Source organism: Panthera tigris, chromosome B1 (assembly GCF_018350195.1).
Source record: "Panthera tigris isolate Pti1 chromosome B1, P.tigris_Pti1_mat1.1, whole genome shotgun sequence".
Lineage (NCBI taxonomy): Eukaryota > Metazoa > Chordata > Mammalia > Carnivora > Felidae > Panthera > Panthera tigris.
The window spans coordinates 78840868-78860687 of NC_056663.1; the positions used below are offsets into that span (position 1 = coordinate 78840868).

The 19820-nt window shown below is 46.8% G+C and overlaps 1 protein-coding gene across 4 annotated transcripts in view; it reads right to left on the minus strand.

Moving 5' to 3' along the window:
• Positions 1-588: 588 nt before the first annotated feature.
• Positions 589-19820, minus strand: part of ARHGAP10 (Rho GTPase activating protein 10) — a 322459-nt gene continuing 303227 nt past the window's right edge. For all 4 annotated transcript variants that reach the window (XM_042983812.1, XM_042983811.1, XM_007091814.3 and 1 more), the window contains 3 exons: positions 11886-12038; positions 10629-10720; positions 589-1328 (listed from right to left, as the gene is read on the minus strand). In XM_042983812.1, coding sequence (XP_042839746.1) covers positions 1240-1328; positions 10629-10720; positions 11886-12038 — 334 coding nt within the window. In that variant the 3' untranslated portion in view covers positions 589-1239. The remainder of the gene's footprint in view (positions 1329-10628; positions 10721-11885; positions 12039-19820) is intronic.

The following is a 19820-nucleotide window of genomic DNA, read 5'->3' on the forward strand; positions in this document are numbered from 1 at the left end:
GCTGGCTTCAGAATGATGAGGCTCCTAAAAATGAGTCCCACACTCCACAGGACTCCAGATCAGAGGACAAAGAGGAATTCGGCTGAATCTGTGCCTGGAAAGAATGAGGAAGCATCACAGTGTGGCCCACCCACAGGTGGGGCACCATAACATGTAGGGTCGTGGCTGAGGCCTGACAGCCACCCTGCAGCCGGGCTTCAGGCAGATGGAGAGATTAGTGCTGAGGCCTGGAAGACAGAGGGAACACAGGGCAGGGTGGGGACAGACTTGCACGGTGAAGCTAGTCAGCGGGGGGCCGGGGGGGGGGGCGCAGCCTCAGCCCCACTCCTGCTCGGGAGTCACATGGGCCATGGGGGAAAGGCCTGTTCCGGTGGCTGGAGGAGCCCCTCCAGGATTTCACACGTCAGGGAAGTCTGCTGCCCTCAGGAACACGCCCTGCTATGAATAAGCAAGGCTTCTTGTTAATAAATTCTACCTGCGTGTGCCAACGTCAGAGGAAAATGAGTTTCTGTCCACTGGATGCCAAATCATAAAACGTTGCAGAGGGAATGAATTCCACCATCTCTTCCCCACATTATGACACAAATCAAATAGTAAATTACATTTTATTTCATTTACAGAGACCTTGGGGCAAAAAGGTGGTGTTTGGGAAACAGCACACAGGTGAGAAGCACCAAGGAGAAGCCTGTTATAAATACGCCAGTGTGCTCTAAGTAGAGTGAATGTGGGTCCCAGCGGTGGCCATCTAGGAAGGAGCGTCTTTCTGCTGCCCTGTGGGTTTGGACCAATTCCCCGCCTGCCAGCGGCAAGCCCCCTCCACACCACATCAACCAAAGCCAAGAGCACAGCCTGCAAACACCACGAGTAAGTGCAGTTCCTTCCCTTTTACATCTCAGCAGCACGTGTGCAGAGAAGTGCCTGGTGGGATGATCACCAACAGGGGAGGCTGGGCAGGCAGAAGACTGGATAATTAAAAATCACAGTCCAAAGTCCCCAGGCTTCACAAATGAAAAGTCCATTCCACGAATCCTGCTACTCTTCTCCCATTCCACAGATCTACACGGTTCTGTGCGGTGCGCCCGCTCCCCCCACCGCTGGCGGGGTGTCTCCCTCCCCTCCCCTCAGGTGCCAATCCATGGTCTGAAGTTCCCGTGTCCAGGGGGCTGTGGGTCCCGCCCTGGAGGAAGAAGGCAGGTTCCCAGGAGCCAAAGGTCCATGTGGGGCCTCGCAGGCCGGACACTACAGCAGCTTGACATAATTCTGTGGAATCAGCCCCCTCTTGCCATTCAGAGTCCCTTCTAGCCAGCCGGGTTCCCTCGAGGTTTGCACTGAAAAGGAAGAGAAATTGCTTTTTACCAAAATGTCCCCAAGTACTTGCTCCCTGTGGAATTCACTGTACTGCTGGGTGTCTTAAAGGATCAACCAGAAGAGAATGGGGCCCATGTCTGGGATGTCTGGTTACAAATCTGCACAAGGGCTATTTATAGGACCTGCCCCTTGGCCACTACAGACCTCATGCAGCCCCTCGCAGCCTCCTAACAGGTCCCCGAGCTTCCAGCCTGCCTGGCTCATTCTGATCCGCTATGCATAAAGGAGCTCAGCGAACTCTCTAGAACACAGAGCTGATCATGTCCCCCTGCTTAAAGTCCACTGTGTCCAGGAGCAAACCCAAGCTTCTAGTGGTCTGATGCACAGACACCCAGCCCACTCGAATCTCCAGTCTCCCCTCACTCTCCCCACCAGTGCCATGCCTTTCACCTGAAATGCCTTTCTCCCACCTCTTCACCAGGTGATTCTTCCTCTTCAGAGACCTTGAAATGCCCCGTCCTCTGGGGAGACTCCCTCGACCATTCCCAGCACTCATCAGGCCTCACAGCGTCATCTGGGCACTTGTGTGTCTGCCACACTGGATGGGCTGCTCCTGATGGCAGGGCCTAGGCCTAACATACCCTGGGCACGGTGCCTAGCAAACTGCAGGTATCCATAAATATCCATGACGGATACAGTAGAAAATAACCACAGGCTGGACAGCAAAGGGCATCACCAGGGTTTAGAAGTAAAATACAGACGCATCTAATAACCCCCAAGTGTGGGCAAGCCGCCACTCAGGCCTTGACCACAGCCGGCCGTGCGCAGTGAGGCGAGGGGAGGTGTGGCCTAGGCCAGCACACCAGCCCAGGAGCTGGCTGAGCAATGCAGCTGTGATGGCGACCCATAAGAAGAACTACTGGGCATCAGAAGCCGGCACACAAGGACATGTACACAACACACAAAAGCTTCATCAAACAACACCTCCCTCACTATGTGCAATGCACTCTCTTTATTCTATTATTCTGAAATGCTGACTGCAACTCAGGAAATGCAGTTCATAAGCCACTAACGTGTGGCAGCCCACAGTATGACCTCTGCATAGCTGTTCATTCAGCTCTGACGCTCTCCTCCCGGCCTATATATGCCTGGACAACGCCTCCTCACCCTTCAGGTATCAGCTTGGGTGTTCGTCCCTCTGAGATCACTCCTAGTGCTCCAGACTAGGTCAGAGCACCCAGTTATACACCATACGTGTTGTGTGTGTGTGTGTGTGTGTGTGTGTGTGTGTGTGTGTGTGTGTGTGTGTCAGAGAGACAGAGGGAGGGAGAGGAAGGGAGGGAGAGGGAGATGGACTATCTCCCTTCTAGTCTAGGTTCTAACATGAGACAGGGACACCGCACCCCGAGCACCATGCCCAGCGCGTGAGGATTTGTTTGAAGGATGAACAGGTATGAAGGAACTAGGTACGTGCTCTCCAGGCAGTCTGGCAGCAAGTCTCCCTCTTTGCCTCTTTGCTCCCTCACTGATTTCCGGCCTGACGCTGTGCCTCAGAGCAGCATTTTTAAAGGCTCCCACTTATTCCAAACCACCCAAGCTGGCAATACTACCAGAGCAGCCACCGGCAGGGGAGGGGACTGGATGCCGTGGGAAAGACCCCCAGGGGTTGTGCAACATGGGGACCTCAATGGAAAGGGGCCCCAGGCTCAGGACAGAGGGCCTGGAGGGGACTCCCAGCTGACAGGTGCTAACCAGGTGCACCTGGGGAACTACTTAACCCTCAGGGCCCCGCTCAGCCTCCTCACCTACATGATGGGGTTACAGCACTTGGCCTGTAGGACTACTACAAGTAGGAGGCCGTCAAATAGTTTATGGAAGAACACCTTGGATGTGCTCATTGTTTCATCTCTGATACACACGCACCAACGCCCACGCTCACACAGAGTAGGTATTGACAGACACAGGCTGAACAGAAGAGAAAGAAAAGAAATTTCCCATAAAGCTAGGGGTGAAGGAGGCCCGCACACATGAAACCAGGCTAGGTCGGGAATCCTGTACCCATCCTACCGCTAGACCAGGGGGTTTATCCATACCTCATCTGCTTCCTCTGCAGCTCTTAATTCCCCAAGGTGTAGGAAAGAAATGTCACCAACTTAGGGGACTGAGAGGACCTCTTACAGTATCCAAGAGCTTGGAAGTGGCCACGGGCTGATAGGAGGGCAGGAACGGGTGAAGGAGTGCAGAGCACCCGTAGCTGGGCCTCCCCAGGCACAGGAAAGTGCCTCGGAGGTTTCAGATGAGGCCGGTGAGGGTCTCACCACGCTCCTGGGAGCGTCAAATCCCAAAATGCCCATCCTAGACTCCTTGCTGTACTTCACTGGTCAAACCATTTCCTCCAATGGCAATGTGATAGTTTCACGTGTCAACTTGGCTAGGCCATGAGACTCACACGTTATTCTAGATGTTTAAACGTGATGAACAGGGAAATCAGTAGACTTTTGAGTAAAGCAGATTACCTTGCATAATATGGGTGGGCCTCATTCAAGAAGTTGAAGGCCTTAACAGAACAAAGCCTGACATCGCTCAAAGAAGAGGGAACCCTGCCCTTGGACACAGACAGCAACTACTCCCTGGGTCTCCAGCCTGCTGGCCTATCCTACAGATTTTGCATCTCCACAACTGCATGAGCCAATACCTATCTATCAAAAGCGATTCACTCATTCACATACACTCACATCCTATGTGTTCTGTTTCTCTGGAGAACCCTGATACAGGTGGCTTTGGAAATAAGAACCTCATTTTGGGAAGATTTTGACTCCTAGAGGCAGTGAATCTAAGAGAAATGAGATGCTGGCTGGAACTCTGGCTCCCTAATGACTGGGAGACCTTGGATGATTTACTTCCATCTCTCATGACCTCCATGCTCCTCGTTTCTAAAAGACAAGAAGCGATCTGAAGTTGCTGCTGAGATTAAAATGAGACACTTTACATAAGATGTGATGCCAGGCACACACCATGTCCATGCCCCTGTCCAATGCAGGCAAGTAAATGTGTGTGGGTCTCAGTTTTTGTCATGCCCCTGGTGCCCGTCCCTGAGGGCTGAACACTCCCTGTCTCAGTCCAAGAGCTTGGCTCTCCTTTAACTGTGGAGCCCCTGTCAGCCTCATGCTGGGAGAAGGCCATGGGCACAGGGCGAGGCAGGTGTTATGAGCTGCATGCTTGTGTCTGCCCAGGATTCATGCATTGAAACCTTAACTGCCAGCGGGACGATATTAGGAGGTAGGGTCTTTGGGAGGGTTATGTGTTAGCTGAGCTCATGAGGGTGGCATTCCATGATGGAAGTATCCTTGTAAGAAAAGACAGGAGAGGATCACTTCCTCTCCTTCCAACCTCCCTACCACTACCCCCCCCCCCTCCGGCCACACACACACAAACCATGTGAGGAAACCGGGAAGAGAGCTCCCACCAGAACCCGACCATGCTGATGAGAATTCCCAGCCTCCAGAATGGTGGGACATACATTTCTGCTGCTTAAGCCACCCAGTCTGTGGTATTTGTTACAGAAGCCCCAACTAAGATGAAGGGTATGGGGCCAGGGACCCCAACTAGCACTGAAGAGTAGTAAATACCTTCCTCAAATGCTCCCAAAGCCACTAGGCATGGGAATGGAATGGGGGGAGTGAACTAAAGATAGTTCCACCAAATTCCCTGACGTTGGGCTGCCACCAGCCACAATTCCCTGTCGGGGCCAGGTCGGCAGCTCCAGCACTCAACCAAGAGGCTGTGGAGAGGCAGCTGCTCACTGAAGACCCCCAGGACACAGAGGGAGACAGTATGGCAGTCACTCAGCAAGCACTGGAGAGCACTAACTATGTGCCCGGTGCCGTGGAAGGGCCTCGGCCACACCCTGTCCTGCCACATAGAGCTATGTGGTCCTGGGCGAGTCACACACCCTTAAGAACCCAATCAGTACGTGATGACAATTATACCAATGCTCCCTAATATGTGTGGTTTTTTTTAACTGTTGTAAAATATGTAGCACTTAAATTTACTATTTTAATAATTTTGAAGTGTGCAATTCAGGGGAATTAAGAATATTTGCAATGTTGTGTAACCATCGCCACTATCCACATCCATTTCCAGAATTTTTACATCTTCCCAAACTGAAGTTCTGTGTCCATTAAACATTAACTCCTCACTCCCCACCCTGAGCTCCTGGGAACCTCTAGTCTACTTTCTGTCTCTAGGAATTTGCCTATTATAGGGATTTCATATAAGTGGAATTCTGCACTATTTGTCCTTTTGTGACAAGCTTATTTCACTTAACATAATATCCTTAAGGTTCACCCATGCTGGGGCATGTATCAGATTTTCATTCCTTTTATGGATGAATATTCCATTATACATATATATGCCACATTCTGTTTACCCAATGAACACGTGGGTGTTTCCACCTTTTGGCTATTGTGAAAAGGCAGCTGTGAACATGGGTGTACAAATACCTGTTTGAGTCCCTGCTTTCAATTCTTCTCTGTATCTATCCAGAAGTGGAATTGCTCGATTCCATGGTAATTCTGTACTTAATTTTTTTCCATACTGCCTTCCAACAGCTACATGTAACATTTTACATTCCTACCAGCAATGCACAAGGGTTCCAATTTCTCCATATTGTCCCCGATACTTGTTACTTTCTGAGGTTTTTTTTAAAGATTTCTTAATGTTTACTTATTTTGGGAGAGAGTGTGCACTCAAGCAGGGGAGGGGCAGTGGGAAAGAGAGAGAGAGACACCAAGAGAGAGAGAGAGAGACAGAGAGAGAGAGAGAGAGAGAGAGAGAGATAGACAGACACCCAAGCAGGTTCCACACTGTCAGCACAGAGCCTGATGTGGGGTTCGAACTCAAGAACTGTGAGATCATGACCTGAGCTGAAATCAAGAGTCAGACGCTTTACCGACTGAGCCACTCAGGTGCACCCAGAGGGTTAGTTTTTTTGTTTGTGACTTTAGATGTTTTTTTGATTAACAGCCATCCTAATGGATATGAGGTGAAATTTCACTGTGGTTTTTCCATGTCTTCATGAATTACCACCCCATAACAACAGGGGCACTAGAGCTAGAGACAAGAATAATTTGTAAGAAGCTTTCTCCAGAAGAGAATATGGTGGGATTTTTTTTTAGCATAATAAAAACAAGATGTAAGACAAATATTCAAGTCACTGAAGCATCATCATAATATAGTGAATACCCAGAACCCAGGTGATGTGTGACTGATACAGAGGCCTCGTCCTAGGCTTGTCCCTATGCCATCCCCTCACCAAAGCCCCTTCCTACCCTGAGGTGATCAGGAGCTTGAATGTTCTATTTCTCATTCTCTTACCCTGGCTGCGGTTAAAACACAATCTCATCACATCTGTTCATATCTCTAAATAATAGACTACTTATTTTGCTTATTTCCAAGCTTAGCCAGAACCACATTATGTACTCTTCTGGCACTCCCTTTTTTTACTTAATATGTAAAGATTCCTTAAGGTTAGGAATAGATCCAGGAGTACAATTGTTGGGTTGTGGGTTCTGTACAGATTCAACCTGCCAAGATAATGCTAAATTGTTTTGCAAGGACTACTCTTTATGTATTTGAGACCTTTAAAAGGAATCACCAGAAGCTTCACAAGATCAACCTGGGCCACACGTGCTCCCCAAAGCATCGGATCAATCACGTATCCAAGTGTAAACAAACAAAGTCTAGGAAGCGCGTCTGAGAGATGGCCAGCTCCTAGAAATCCTCCCACCAGGGCCCCTCCGGTCCTGCCCGGCAGCCTGTGGAGGGATGCCACTTCCCACTGACCTGGAGGGTCTACCAGCTGAAGGGCCGCCTACCTGAAAAGAGAGCAAGACTAACTGGTCACCAGGCTAAAGTGTTTCTGGAGTTCCCGGGCCAAAAGAAAAGGGAAGGTCCATGTGACAGTCACAGGAATATAGGCTGCTCTGAGACTTCGCAAACACTGCCTTCCCTGGGGGATACGGGAGGCATTTCCCCTGAACAGTGGTTAAGCACTCATGTGTCTACCATACAGATCAATCTTTAGCCTAGAGTTTAAACCCATAACTTAAGTCCAGGTCCACACAGTAAGAGCAAAGAGCAAGGAACAGCTATCAAGCTACTTAATTACTACAGATCCCTTTCTCTTCCACACTCTGGTTTAGGGTTTCTTACTGTTGTATATATTACAAACCACATAACTACTGACAACGTGGCCCAGGGGCCATTTTGACCTGGATTTTGTCTTTACCGAAGGCCACTGAATGCCATAAACCAATTTCCTTTGTTGCCCATATGAGGGACAAAAGGGGATTATTCTGCAAGAGCATTTAATGACAGCTGCAAGACTTCAGTGGACAAGTGGACACAGCAAAAGCGTCTTGGGCATTTTAGGGGCCTAAGTATTGCTGGTGTGCAGAAAGGGTGTGTTCCTGGCACATTCCTGTGGGCTGTGCTATAATGGTGGCCACCTGGAGCTCAGCCTTGCTCCACAGAAGCTGAGGCTGGATGAGTTGCCTATGTGCCCTATTTTGTGTCAGTCGTCAGAAGGGAAGACCCCAAGCCAGTCAAGGAAGTGCTTCCTTAGACAGTTTCTGAGCAAGCACACAGTTTTAACTAATTATAAATTCTCTGCAAAGAGATCATGCACAGCGATGAAGGTGCAAACACATAAAAAAGAGTAAATCCTGTTCAAGGGCCTTTGATTTTCTGTACCCTTTAAGAACCAGCCCTAAGACACAGCAAGTCTGATGGTGGAGGCCCTGAATGCATTCCACTGTGCTTATTTGTACCACTACCGGAAGGTCACAGGGAGGCACGTGCAACACAAGCAGCTCACGTAAAATAAGATGCTCACACGCTCGTGGAGGGAGACGGTGTCGACACATGTGCAGAGCAGCTGGCCTTCAGGAAGAGACAGAGGAACAACTGAGACACCCTGGGTGCCCCAGCAAGTGGTCCAGACAGAGCTGGACACCAGGACTACAGAGCACTGAATGTGAGGGAGACAGGCCTTGGCTCAAAGAGGAGCCCGACCACGGCACACGGTGGTGTGCCAAGAGTGGCTCCCTGGTCGGCAACGTCCTCCACAGAGGTCTGTGCTGTTCTCAAAGCCCTACCTACCCATGGCCCCAAATGCTGTCCTACACTGCATCACTCTTGTAGACATCCTCGAAGATTCGGATGGAGAATCTGATACACAGAGAACTCAAAGAACTTGCCCAAAACCACAGAGAAAGTAGAAAGGCCAATCTGCTCTCAGGCAAGATAACTGCAGAGTTGGCAATGCATAGATCTCTGCTAACTCTCCTCTTCCTAAACACAATGAGATACTGGTATGTGTGTACACACATGTATACGTGTATATACATACGCGTGTGTGTGCATGCGCACAGGAGATGTCCCTGCACCCAGTGTGGTTCAGACTGCCCTAAGTCCTTGCCAGTGATGGGTTTAAGGTGGGCACATGACCTTGTTCTGGCTACTGAAACATCAGAGCAGGTTAACTAGGAAAGAAGTTCTAGAAAAGTTTCTTTCTTTCTTTCTTTCTTTCTTTCTTTCTTTCTTTCTTTTTTTGAGGGCGGGGTGGGGGTAGAGAGAACAAGAGCGAGTGGGGGGTGGAGAGGGAGAGAGAATCTCAAGCAGGCTCCATGCTCAGTGTGGAACCCAATACAGGGCCCAATCCCAAACCCCTAGAATCACGACTAATTGAAAGTTGGATGCTCAACTGACTGAGCCACCTCCTTCTATTAGGGTCGATGACTGGGCTGTGGCAGCCATCTCATCCCCACTAGGGATGCTGGCCAGAGGCCCCTGCCCACAAACTGTGACCACGAGCGGTTCAGCAGAGATGGATCCACTGTGGTCTTGACGGTATCTTTGAGAATGTGAATTAACCAACCCTTCCGGACTTATCATTATATGAACTAATCCATCTTAATGACAATTTAGCCATTTGTGTCAGTTTCCATTACTTGCAGCCAAAGGCATCCTAACAGATAACGCCTTCTACAAAGGTAAATATCTCTCAAATGATACAGTCTAAAGGATTTCAGAGGCTCCCAGTCAAATCTAATCACACGATGGACAAATGCACCATCATTTCTCAGATGAGTGGGTTTCAACACTACTGTCTCAGCATTCCCTCATGCCATATGGTATGCCAGTATGTGACAGGGCTAGAGTAGGTGGCTATTGTACCACGCCATCCTGGCAAAATCACAGGTATGTATGTTATGGTGATAGAGGAGTGATCTTGCTTCAACTCCAAGAACAAAAGTTCTCCATAGAGTATAATTCTTTCATATGTAGGGTTTTGGTGGTGGTGCTGTTTGTTTTCTGACACTATCTAGATTCCCTGGCTCTCAAGAGTACATGTCCTTCATATATAGAAATCTATTCCACAGGAGGCAGTTAACTTCCTTTCTAAAAAACCACCACGAGCAAATGCTACATTACTGACAATATACCACTAGGCGTTGTATTCCTATATTCCATATATTCCACACATTCTGGCTAATCGACCATTGCATTCCAGGCATCTAAGACCCTCACTGTCTCCACAGAACTCTTTTGGGCAGTCCCACCCCCACGCATCACTGTTTCCACAGCAACCAATGAATTTCATGATGAGCAGGGCTGTTAAGGAAGATATCAAGAGACTGGGGGAAAAGAGATAAACAATGAACCATAGGAGAAATCTGTGAAATATTAAGCTGGGCACAGATCCTCCATGCATGTGTATGAATATTAAAGACTCGGATAAAATCCATACCCTTGTTTCAATATGCAGAGGCAATACCCAAATCTAGAGATTCACACACTATTCAAATGAAAAAAATCATGTAAAGCCTAAGAATGGTAAGAGAAACTATAAACCAAAATTTTTCGACAAGAGTATACTCTTCTGTAACTCAGACTTGGCGAACCTGAAGCACTTAGGAGGCTTGGCGGGGGACTCTGGGAGAAGCAAACAAAGGATGCAAATCAGAAGTATCAAACTACCAGTGGCACTAGCTTCTTTACATCAGGAAAAAGATGTCCTGAACGAAGATGCGCAAGAGTTAAAAGGGTTGGAGAATAAACAAGATGAAACCAGAAGGTGAACTCCACAGCCCCCCGCCGGTGTTCAGTTCCTGGCAGCCAAAGGGGCCAGCTCTCTCCCGTCCAAAGTGTCAAGGGATAGATGTGTGCTTCTGACAAACCCACAACCCATGGCTGGATTACAGACATTCTGGGGAGGACAGAATACATGCTACTACCAAGCTCCCGCTAACACTCACCATCCTCAAAAATTGCTCCTATTTCAAAAGATAATTCTGAGCTGTGTTCTGCTTCACACGGATATACTGCTCGAGCCTTCCGGTTGACAACGCTGAAAAGGGAATGTGCAAGACACAAATTAAAATATGAGAAACCGGGAGGGGGAAACCTCACCTTACCCCAACCCTCCCTTCCCAAATCTCGTTTATATAGCACCAGTGGGACAACTCCTTCCAAAAAAGAAAAAAGAAAAAAAAAAAATAGCAGGGAAGTGAACAGCAGGCAGAACTCCAGCACTTGATTTTCAAGTAAATGATGGGTTTCAAATTCAAATCTTTCTTCGGGGAGCTTCTCTGAGAAGCTTTCGATGAACCTCTTCACCTAGTTGTCCTCTCTGCCTGGTGGGATGCCCTTTCCTCTCGTTCAGCATTGTCAGAGCCACAGGGTGTGTTTATTCCTAAGCCCTTAGTTTACCTATTAGGGGAGGCACTACTATCTTGAGACAGAAGGCCAGGCGGTGAAGGGCAGAGGCGCACACACACCAAGTGACTTCAGCAGTGCGCTGCCGACATCAATCTGTCAAGACTGACAGTCTGCTTCCCACATCACTCTGGAGGGAGCTTGTCGTTCTGAGTTGGGTCTCCCCTGTTTGACCCACTCGCTTCTGCCTAAAAAAGGCATTTCAGGCTCAGCTTCTCACCACTCGTCAAAACACCCTCTGTGCCCTTCTGGGGAAAGAGCACACAGGCGAGGATGGAAAACGTGCTGTTAGCCAGATGCAAACTGCAGCAAAGGAAGCGTCCCACCTCACTGGAGTGGGGGGAGCCGCTGATAAGAACTTCAGCCTACCCCCCAGGAAGAAGAGCTTGCTGGGCCAGCACCTCTGGCTTCTGCACAACTGGCCCATTAAACGGCCACGTTAATTCCTGCTCCCAATGCCCAGTTTACTTTCCTTTAAAAAACAGCGTGTGTTTTATATTCATGGATGAGAAATTCTTCCAAAATAAGCAGTTTCATAAATGCACAACAGGCACCAAAAAGACAGAGTAGGACAGCAGGTTCGAGCAGCACTCACATAGAGCCAATTTCTCCTAACAAGCTACTTGCTCTTGAACCAACACACAGTCAGAGACAAGGTTTGTCAATGTTGTCCACGAGGTCCAGGAGGCTGGGAGAACCTGAGCAAGCCCCACGCGAGGAACACAAGAACCTGCTCAGGTTGGTCAAGCCCTTTCTGCGTGCTGCCCATCTTCCACATCGTTTTCCAAACCCCGTACCTTTCAGGCGGCTTGTCCACTATGGTGGTGGGAAGAGAAACGGGGGAAGGCGGTGGCTTGGGTGAAGGCGGTGTAATCGCTGGGCTGCAGCTTGGGGTGGTCGGGGACTGCGTGTTAAGCCACTGGACCATGGGTGATCGCGTCTGGCAGGGGCTACAGGTGGAAGTTGGAAGAACAGGATTAATAGTAATAAAGGCAATAGAACACCAAATACATGAAACTGCATTCCTAATTGGCTAAGATGATAGCTTCCTCATCTCTCCTGATGACCAGAAGAGACAGAGTTCTCATTGTATCCTTCCTGGTCTTGTAGCCCCAAAAGCCACAACCCAAAAGTAGAGATGCCTAGTCCTTCTCCAGGTTTGTGGAGATCGAGTCTTGCCCATCCTAGCACCAAATCAGTTCACTAATTAGGACACCAGAATCCAATTGCCAAGACTAGCTGCTTGGACTTTTGAGATATCTGTGTTTTCTGCTTTTAAGGAAAGTGTCAGAATCTACAGTCAAACTCATTACCTGTAGCTCCAAAAATTCAAGACATGGTCTATTAATGTTTAAAGCCTTTTCATCTGGTTGTGTACATGGAACAACTCAGAAAAAAACTGCAGCCAGGAATCAAGATTCCTCTAGAGCAGACCACAGACAGCATTTGAGACAGAAACCCATGAGCAGCAAAAATCTTTGATGACCTTAACATTTCCAGTATTTGCAAATTAAAAAAAAAAAAAAAAAAAAAAGCTAACGTATAAAGGTCAGTGAACAGACTCATGGAGGGGCCTAAATGTAAAAGAGTTCTATAAATATGGGTTGATTGGAATTAAATTATGTTTCAATTATCTCACACTGGAGGCTTGTGACTTGGTATATGAAGCTTACTTTAAAAGCACAACGATGGAAGTTTCTCATTTCAATTACACTCTCAACACACATGTATTCAATGGCTGCTACACCCAAATGCTCTTCACCTCAAATTCACCCTCTTCAGCTAAAACCAGTTTCCGTGAGCAGCTTCCTTATCCTTCCACATTCCTGAGCATTACCTATGGTTCTGTCTTCTGTAGCAAAGCTAACATCGAGTTCTATCCATTTTTACTTCCAAGAGCTCCCACGCTATTCTCTTCTCCACCTCCTCCTCAGTGTCAGGAGACTCCCTTTCTCATCGCTTCATGCCTGTGTCACCTCTGTGGTCCCCTGAATAAGCCCCCAGTCTAATTCCTCCCACTTAGCTGGCTCGACCAGCCACCCTTAGCCACCTGAGACCCAGTCTGCCCCATCCGCCTACCCAAGAACTAGTGTGCTCCCCAATGTACCCCCTCCATGTCTGCTCCCCCAATGGTCCCCCACCCTGTGCCTCAGGTCTCTCCTCACCAATCAGGCTCCCCAACCCCTCTGCCAGCCCTGATCTGTCCCTTCCCTGGCTCAGCTCCAGACCTGCCTGCCCAAATGCTTCTCCTTTGGACTAAATTACAGATCTTCTCTGAAGGCCCATCCTTGTTCTGTGACTGTTTCAGATATTTCTCTTGCCTTTGGGTTATAATCAGGTCTTTAACTCTCTCGGTAGACCTCACAGAGCCAGGCAGAGTGCTGGGCACGTGAAGTCTTCCACGGACATGTTAACAACCAATTCACACATTCTACAACCAAAACTGGATTTTATAAATCAAGTACATGAAATATTGCATTACTGACCTGATAGGTATTTAGTATGCTAGAAGGTTTCCTACCCTTTGCTCAGAAAAGGGGACAGGGGCTCACATTTAAAAAACATTATTTTTTTAACGATTTATTTACAATCCCCCTATCCAGCCAATTCATTTGGAAGTCATAAAACCTATTTCATACCAAGCAAAGAAACCTATAAATCTCAAATGATCTGTAGTACCAGCAGCAAAAAAGTCACTCCATTCTTTATCAGAAAATGAACCTTAAATGGTGTCTTACTAATCAAAAGGGAGAGGATGAGGGAAGGTCTGACAGAGAATTTAAGACCACACTTAGCCAAACAATTCCCATTTCATCTCCCAGCAATTATTCAAGGTGCTTCTGGGGTGGTGGTGGTGGAAGATGAGATGTTTTACCACACCCCCATCAACTCGTTCAGGTCATAAATAGCCTAGTGATTAAATGATGGCCATCCATCTGCTGAGAGGGAGGACAGCTACAGGATGAAGATAAAGTAACAATGTGACTATATTTACAAGGCTCTTAAAAAATAAAGATCATAAATTTTATAGCTATTATCTACTTAATCTTCACATATTATTTTTTTTTTAACATGGCTTTGTTTTTTTGGTAAAGGAAAAACACTCCTTTTGGAAAGTGAAAGAACTGTTGCAACGGCAGGTGCAGAAAGTATGGGCCTATCCCTTTGCTCAGCTTTCTCCATCCTGTCCCAAAACAGGGACTCAGAATCAGCAATCCTGGCTCAGGGTCAGGTTCTCAACATTAACCTTTTTGTTCCTTTGTTTTCTGTGACCCTTTTGTTGTCCTTCAACGTATAGATGTGCTATGTGATCCAGCACTCAACAGGCCACCAAGATAACCGTTCAGACTTCCCATTTAGACTTAACATTTCTGTATTCAATTTCCTGGGTTTTCCCCACAATAGCTCAGAAGCCTGACCCAGTTACTTCTCCTTTGGATTTCAGAATCCCACATGGCACAAACTTTGCGAGGTGGAATATTCCTAACAGGCAGCAAAACCCAAGTCTGGAAACAATCTCTATGGAGAGGAGGCATAAGAAGTTACCTGGAGAATGGGAAGTCCTATGAAATAAGAGACCTATGTAGTAAAACAAAGTGTGGAAAACAAACAGAGTAGATGCTTGGCTGGATACAAGAAACTTTTCACAGGCTCCTTCCGCTAAGAAGGAGTAAGGATAGGGCATAAAGTGATTAAATAAATACAAAGTCCTAAAATGAGTTCTCACTTCAGCCAACAGAGGTCAGATAACAATATGTTTCATAGGTGTCTCCCAAAAGCACACTGCCCGTATCTTTTTGAAAGCAAGAAATGATCAGCATAAGCTGCTTTACCTAAATCACCTCCTACTTTTCAGAATTTGGTGTGGGGTTTTTTTGTTTGTTTGTTTGTTTGGGGGTTTTTTGTTTTTGTAATAGGGATCAAAAACTTTTCTTTAACTACAGTTGACCCTTGAACAATGTGATGGTTAGGGGTACCGACCCCCATGCCGTCCAAAATCCACATATAACTCTTGATTCTCCAAAAACTTAACTCTCATTAGTTGCCTACTGTTGACCTTTGGAAACCTTACCAATAACAGTTAATTCACACGTTTTGTATGTTACATGTATTATATGTTGTATCCTTACAATAAAGTAAGCTAGAGGAAAGATGTTTTTAAGAAAATTGTAATGAAGAGAAAAGACAGTTACACCACTGTACTCTATTGAGAAAAATCCACACCTAAGTGGACCCGTACAGTTCAAACACACCTTGTTCAAGGGTCAGCTGTATTTAATGGTTAAAATATACTACTTATATTTTCCCAAAAAGCAATGAAGGAAAATATTAGCTTTTAAATAAAATTTCTGATATTCTCTTTCTCTTCTTTGATTTAATACATTTGACAGAAACACTGGGCATTTTGGAAATGGCAGCCCCCACCCCCCCTCGCCTAGACAAAGGACTCCGTTTTTCTTAGCCTGAGCCCTAGAAGAGAATTAAGCCCTAGGGCATCCATGTATATCGGTCACATCTCTCCTATATATTTAGAATAGTTCCAGCTACCTATGTGGTAGGAGACAATTCTTGATGGGTTTCTTGTGTTCTACACTTCTTACGACTGTTCTGCACTTCTGCCTCTGTCCTAGACTATCTTTACAAGGATGTCTATTGGGCAAACAGCCTGGGAAGACAGAGACTGGGTCTCCTCCTAGAGAAAAAAGTAGGCTTTAATAACCACCATGAAAGATCTGGGTTTCCTAAGCTCTGGGTTCCTCTTGTTTTTTTGTTTTGTTTTGTTTTTGTTTTTTTGTTTTTGTTTTGAGAGAAAGAGAGCAAGCGAGCACGCATGCATGGGGAAGGGGCAGGGGAAGAGAGAGAATCCCAAGTAGGCTCCACACTCAGCACAGAGTGCCACACAGGGCTCAATCTCAGTACCCTAAGATCGTGACCTGTGGCAAAATGAAGAGGCAGACACTTAACCAACTGACCCCCGTCCTCTCTTAGAACACTCTATGCAGGTATCCTCCACCCGTGGGGCACCACCCTTTGTTAACTGAGGGTCAAAGAGCTGATACTGTGAGCATTGCTACTGCTGCAATTAGTAGTCTTTTCACCACGAGTGACGTGTCTTCTGCCAAAATCCATGAAATCATAGCAGACAAATTTGGTAGCTTGTAAGCAGAGTACGATTTCAGACTTTAAAGTTCTTGACATTATCATCCTTGGGAGAGTTGAGAAAACAATCATCCCCTCCCTTTTTTTTTTTTTAAAGTCTGTGGTTCAGAGGAGAATCCTAGTTAAAAAAAAAAAAAAGTCTTTTGGGTTAAACCAAAAATGATGGGTAATCTAAGAATAAAAAGCTTAGTACCTGCTAAAACATAACGAAATATTTTGAGTTAAGCATTAAAAAAAATTATATTCTTTTTCCTGCTGCCCCTTTACAAATTTTTGATGAGTAAGACTGGCATGATCACAAACCACCAATTTTATTTAATGATGAGCTGCTACCAATTTCAAAAAAGTACCTAAATGCCACATATTTCCTGAGAGCCAACTTGTGGTTTGCAGAAATGGAGGCCGAAGTCAACTCTTCCTGAAAAGCTCAGAAACCACATTTACCAAAACAGAAATAAATTAAAGAGAAGTACTAATATCTGTCTGTTTGCTATCTTCCCAATTTCATGCACTAAACTGAAAGAACCTTCTTCCAAAAGTAAAACTCCTCTCCGTTTTCAGCGCACAGGAGCCAATATCCCCACCTTCCTCTGAGGAGGAATGTTTCCTTCTCAAAGAAAAGGAACAAATGGCAACAAGAGTGTTTCACTAAAGACACATAAAGGTTTCATACTGCTCACTCAGAACCTCATTCCTGAAACTACTTAGGCTGAAAGTCTATCTGGCTATCCCTAAGGCAACAGAGAAGTCTGTGCCCTGGTGGGGCGGGTGGAGGGCTGGAAGACATAGCAGAGAGTAGAATGTGCATCTGTGAAAGGGACGAGAGCCTTCTTTCCATTAAAAAAAAAAAGAAAGAAAGAAAGAAAGAAAAAGCCACACTGTTGCTTTGGAGTCTGTATTGCAGGGAAAGCCCCTGCAGCTTTCACAGTGAGGAGGAATAAACCCTCAAAAACATAACATTATGACAGTAGCTGTGTATGTATCCACTTTACAGTTTATATTTATAAACTGCAACAAATCAGCAGTATGTGCCGCTTCTGATTCAAACTGTGACCCGATCTTTTCCAATACCAGACTCTACGCTCCATGCATATTAAAAACTTTTTGGCAGCAGCAGAACACAAGCATTTCAGAAATGGGGGAGGGGAGTCAGGACCTTAACTGTTAAAATTCGACAACAGCTGCACCAGTCACCAGAGAACGTCTGTATCTAATGAACATTTCTTGCATAACATAGACAGGTCAGGCTTTGGGCAGCGTGGGAGATACAAGTGCCTGATTCCAGGCTTTGGAGCAGTGACAGAGGCCATAGAAAAGGGAGAACACATATCAAGAAACGATTGCTTGTGTGAAGTGATTAAATCCCCCAAGTACCAAGATATTTGACTATGATTATATGATGTCAGAATCACATCAGAAGTTTGTGTCAGAATGAAAGATTTTAAAACCTCATTTGCAAGGTCTCCGAGCAGAAGCTAACACATTAGTGAAATGATCTTTCATTCCAGCCTGGGAAACGTACAGCATAAGTCTAGAACAGCTGTCCTGGGCAAAAGTGTTTGAAAATGTTAATAAAGACAGAAGGAAATATTGTAGATCGGTATATTATGGGAAATCTCTGTTCAAATAAATGCCATCATTATTCCTTAAGTGCCAGAGAGGGAGAATTCCACAGCCAGTACGTTTTTGGTTCCAAATGAGCATACTGAGGGGGACAGCAGTGAGAAATGCAAGCGCCTATGACAAGAGAGTCACCATTATCCAGTGCTGGGCAAGGAGGCCTTCACTGCCCATTAGGAGAGCTGGACATGGACCTTGTTCACTCATCATTCACGGTCTGAGAACTACCTGTCAGGCCCCATGCTAGGCCCTGGGGACACCCAGGGGACTGTGACATCTGCTCTCCATGAGTGCCCAGTCAAGTGAGTAGAGAATGACAAGCTGATAATCATAACACAGTGTGACGAATGCCATGCAGAGAGTTGCCCAGGGTCCTTTGGGAGAACGGAGGAGGAAGCATCTAACCATCACGTGGGCACTGGGAAGGCTTTCTGGACGAGGCGGCGTCTGCCCTGAGCTGATGCTGCCAGTGTCAATATCATCACCTGTCCACACCCAGGCTCCTGCCAGGCACAATCTGCATATGCTGATTCACTTACTGCAAGGTATGCTTCCATTCCACAGGAGACGTATGAGAAGACCATCTCAGAAGACTAAAAGGGATTCACTCAAGGTCATGTTGGTGCTCTGGGCACCTGGGTGGCTCAGTCGGTTGGAGGTCCAACTCTTAATTTCAGCTCAGGCCAGGACCTCATGGTTTGTGGGATCAGGGCCCAAGTTAGAGCCTGCTTGGGATTCTTTGTCTTTTCTTTCTTTCTCTCTCTCTCTCTCTCTCTCTCTCTCTCTCTCTCTCTCTCCTGCTACCCCTCCCCTGCTCATGCACTCTAACTAAATAAACATTAAAAAAAAAAAAAAAAAGGTTGGGTCACCTGGGTGGCTCAGTCGGTTGAGCATCCAACTCTTAATTTTGGCTCAGCTCATGATCCCAGGGTAGTGGGATTGAGCCACATGTCAGGCTCCATGCTGAGCATGGAGTGTGATTAAGATTCTCTGTCTCTCTCTCTCTCTCTCTCTCTCTCTCTGCCCCTCTCCCCTGTGCATGCGCTTTCTCTAATTAAATAAATTCATTTAAAAAAAATTTTTAAAAGAGGTCATGTTGCTGCTAAACTCCGTTTTGACTAGAATGCATGGAGCTCACACCCTCACATTCTTCTGGGTGGCTGGAACAGAATACAAGGAGAAGAATGGAGAAGGAGGGGAGTCAGACCTACTCAGGGGGCAGGACTGTGTGCTGAAGGACTGTGATTACACCAACTGCAAGTGCAGTGAGTGCCACCATTCCAAAGAGGGACCTGGGTTCCAAAGCCAGCTGTGGCTAATCTCCTTATGCTTTCTCCTTTTTCTGTAAACACAGACGACACTTCTCACTCGCTAGAGGCCGTGGCCAGGAGCAAGAGAAAGACTTCAGAATGCCTGTTGGAGGCTGCTGCACGGTGGCACTGTTAGCCTTGGCTGAGGGTCACCCAAAACTAAAGTCTCACACTCCCTGGTCTCAGCTTCCTTCACTGAAAAGAAAGGAACCATTAACAGGTGAAGTGGCCAAAAGACTTGAGTGGGATGCTAGGTGGGAAGTACTGCGCAGGGCCAGGAGCAAGTGAACACTCAGGAAGTGAAGCCTGTATTACCAGCATCAGGTAGTTTGCAGGCAGATCTCACCTGTGCTTTTCAGGGTTGCATCATCACTAACAAATCATTTTCTTTGCCTGAAGACAACGTCTAAACTATATCAAAGAGAAAAAACCCACAGATATTAAGTGGATGTCATCATTTAAAAAAAGAAGTTGCTCGGGGCGCCTGGGTGGCTCAGTCGGTTAAGCGTCCGACTTCGGCTCAGGTCACGATCTCACGGTCCGTGGGTTCGAGCCCCGCGTCGGGCTCTGTGCTGACTGCTCAGAGCCTGGAGCCTGTTTCAGATTCTGTGTCTCCCTCTCTCTCTGACCCTCCCCCGTTCG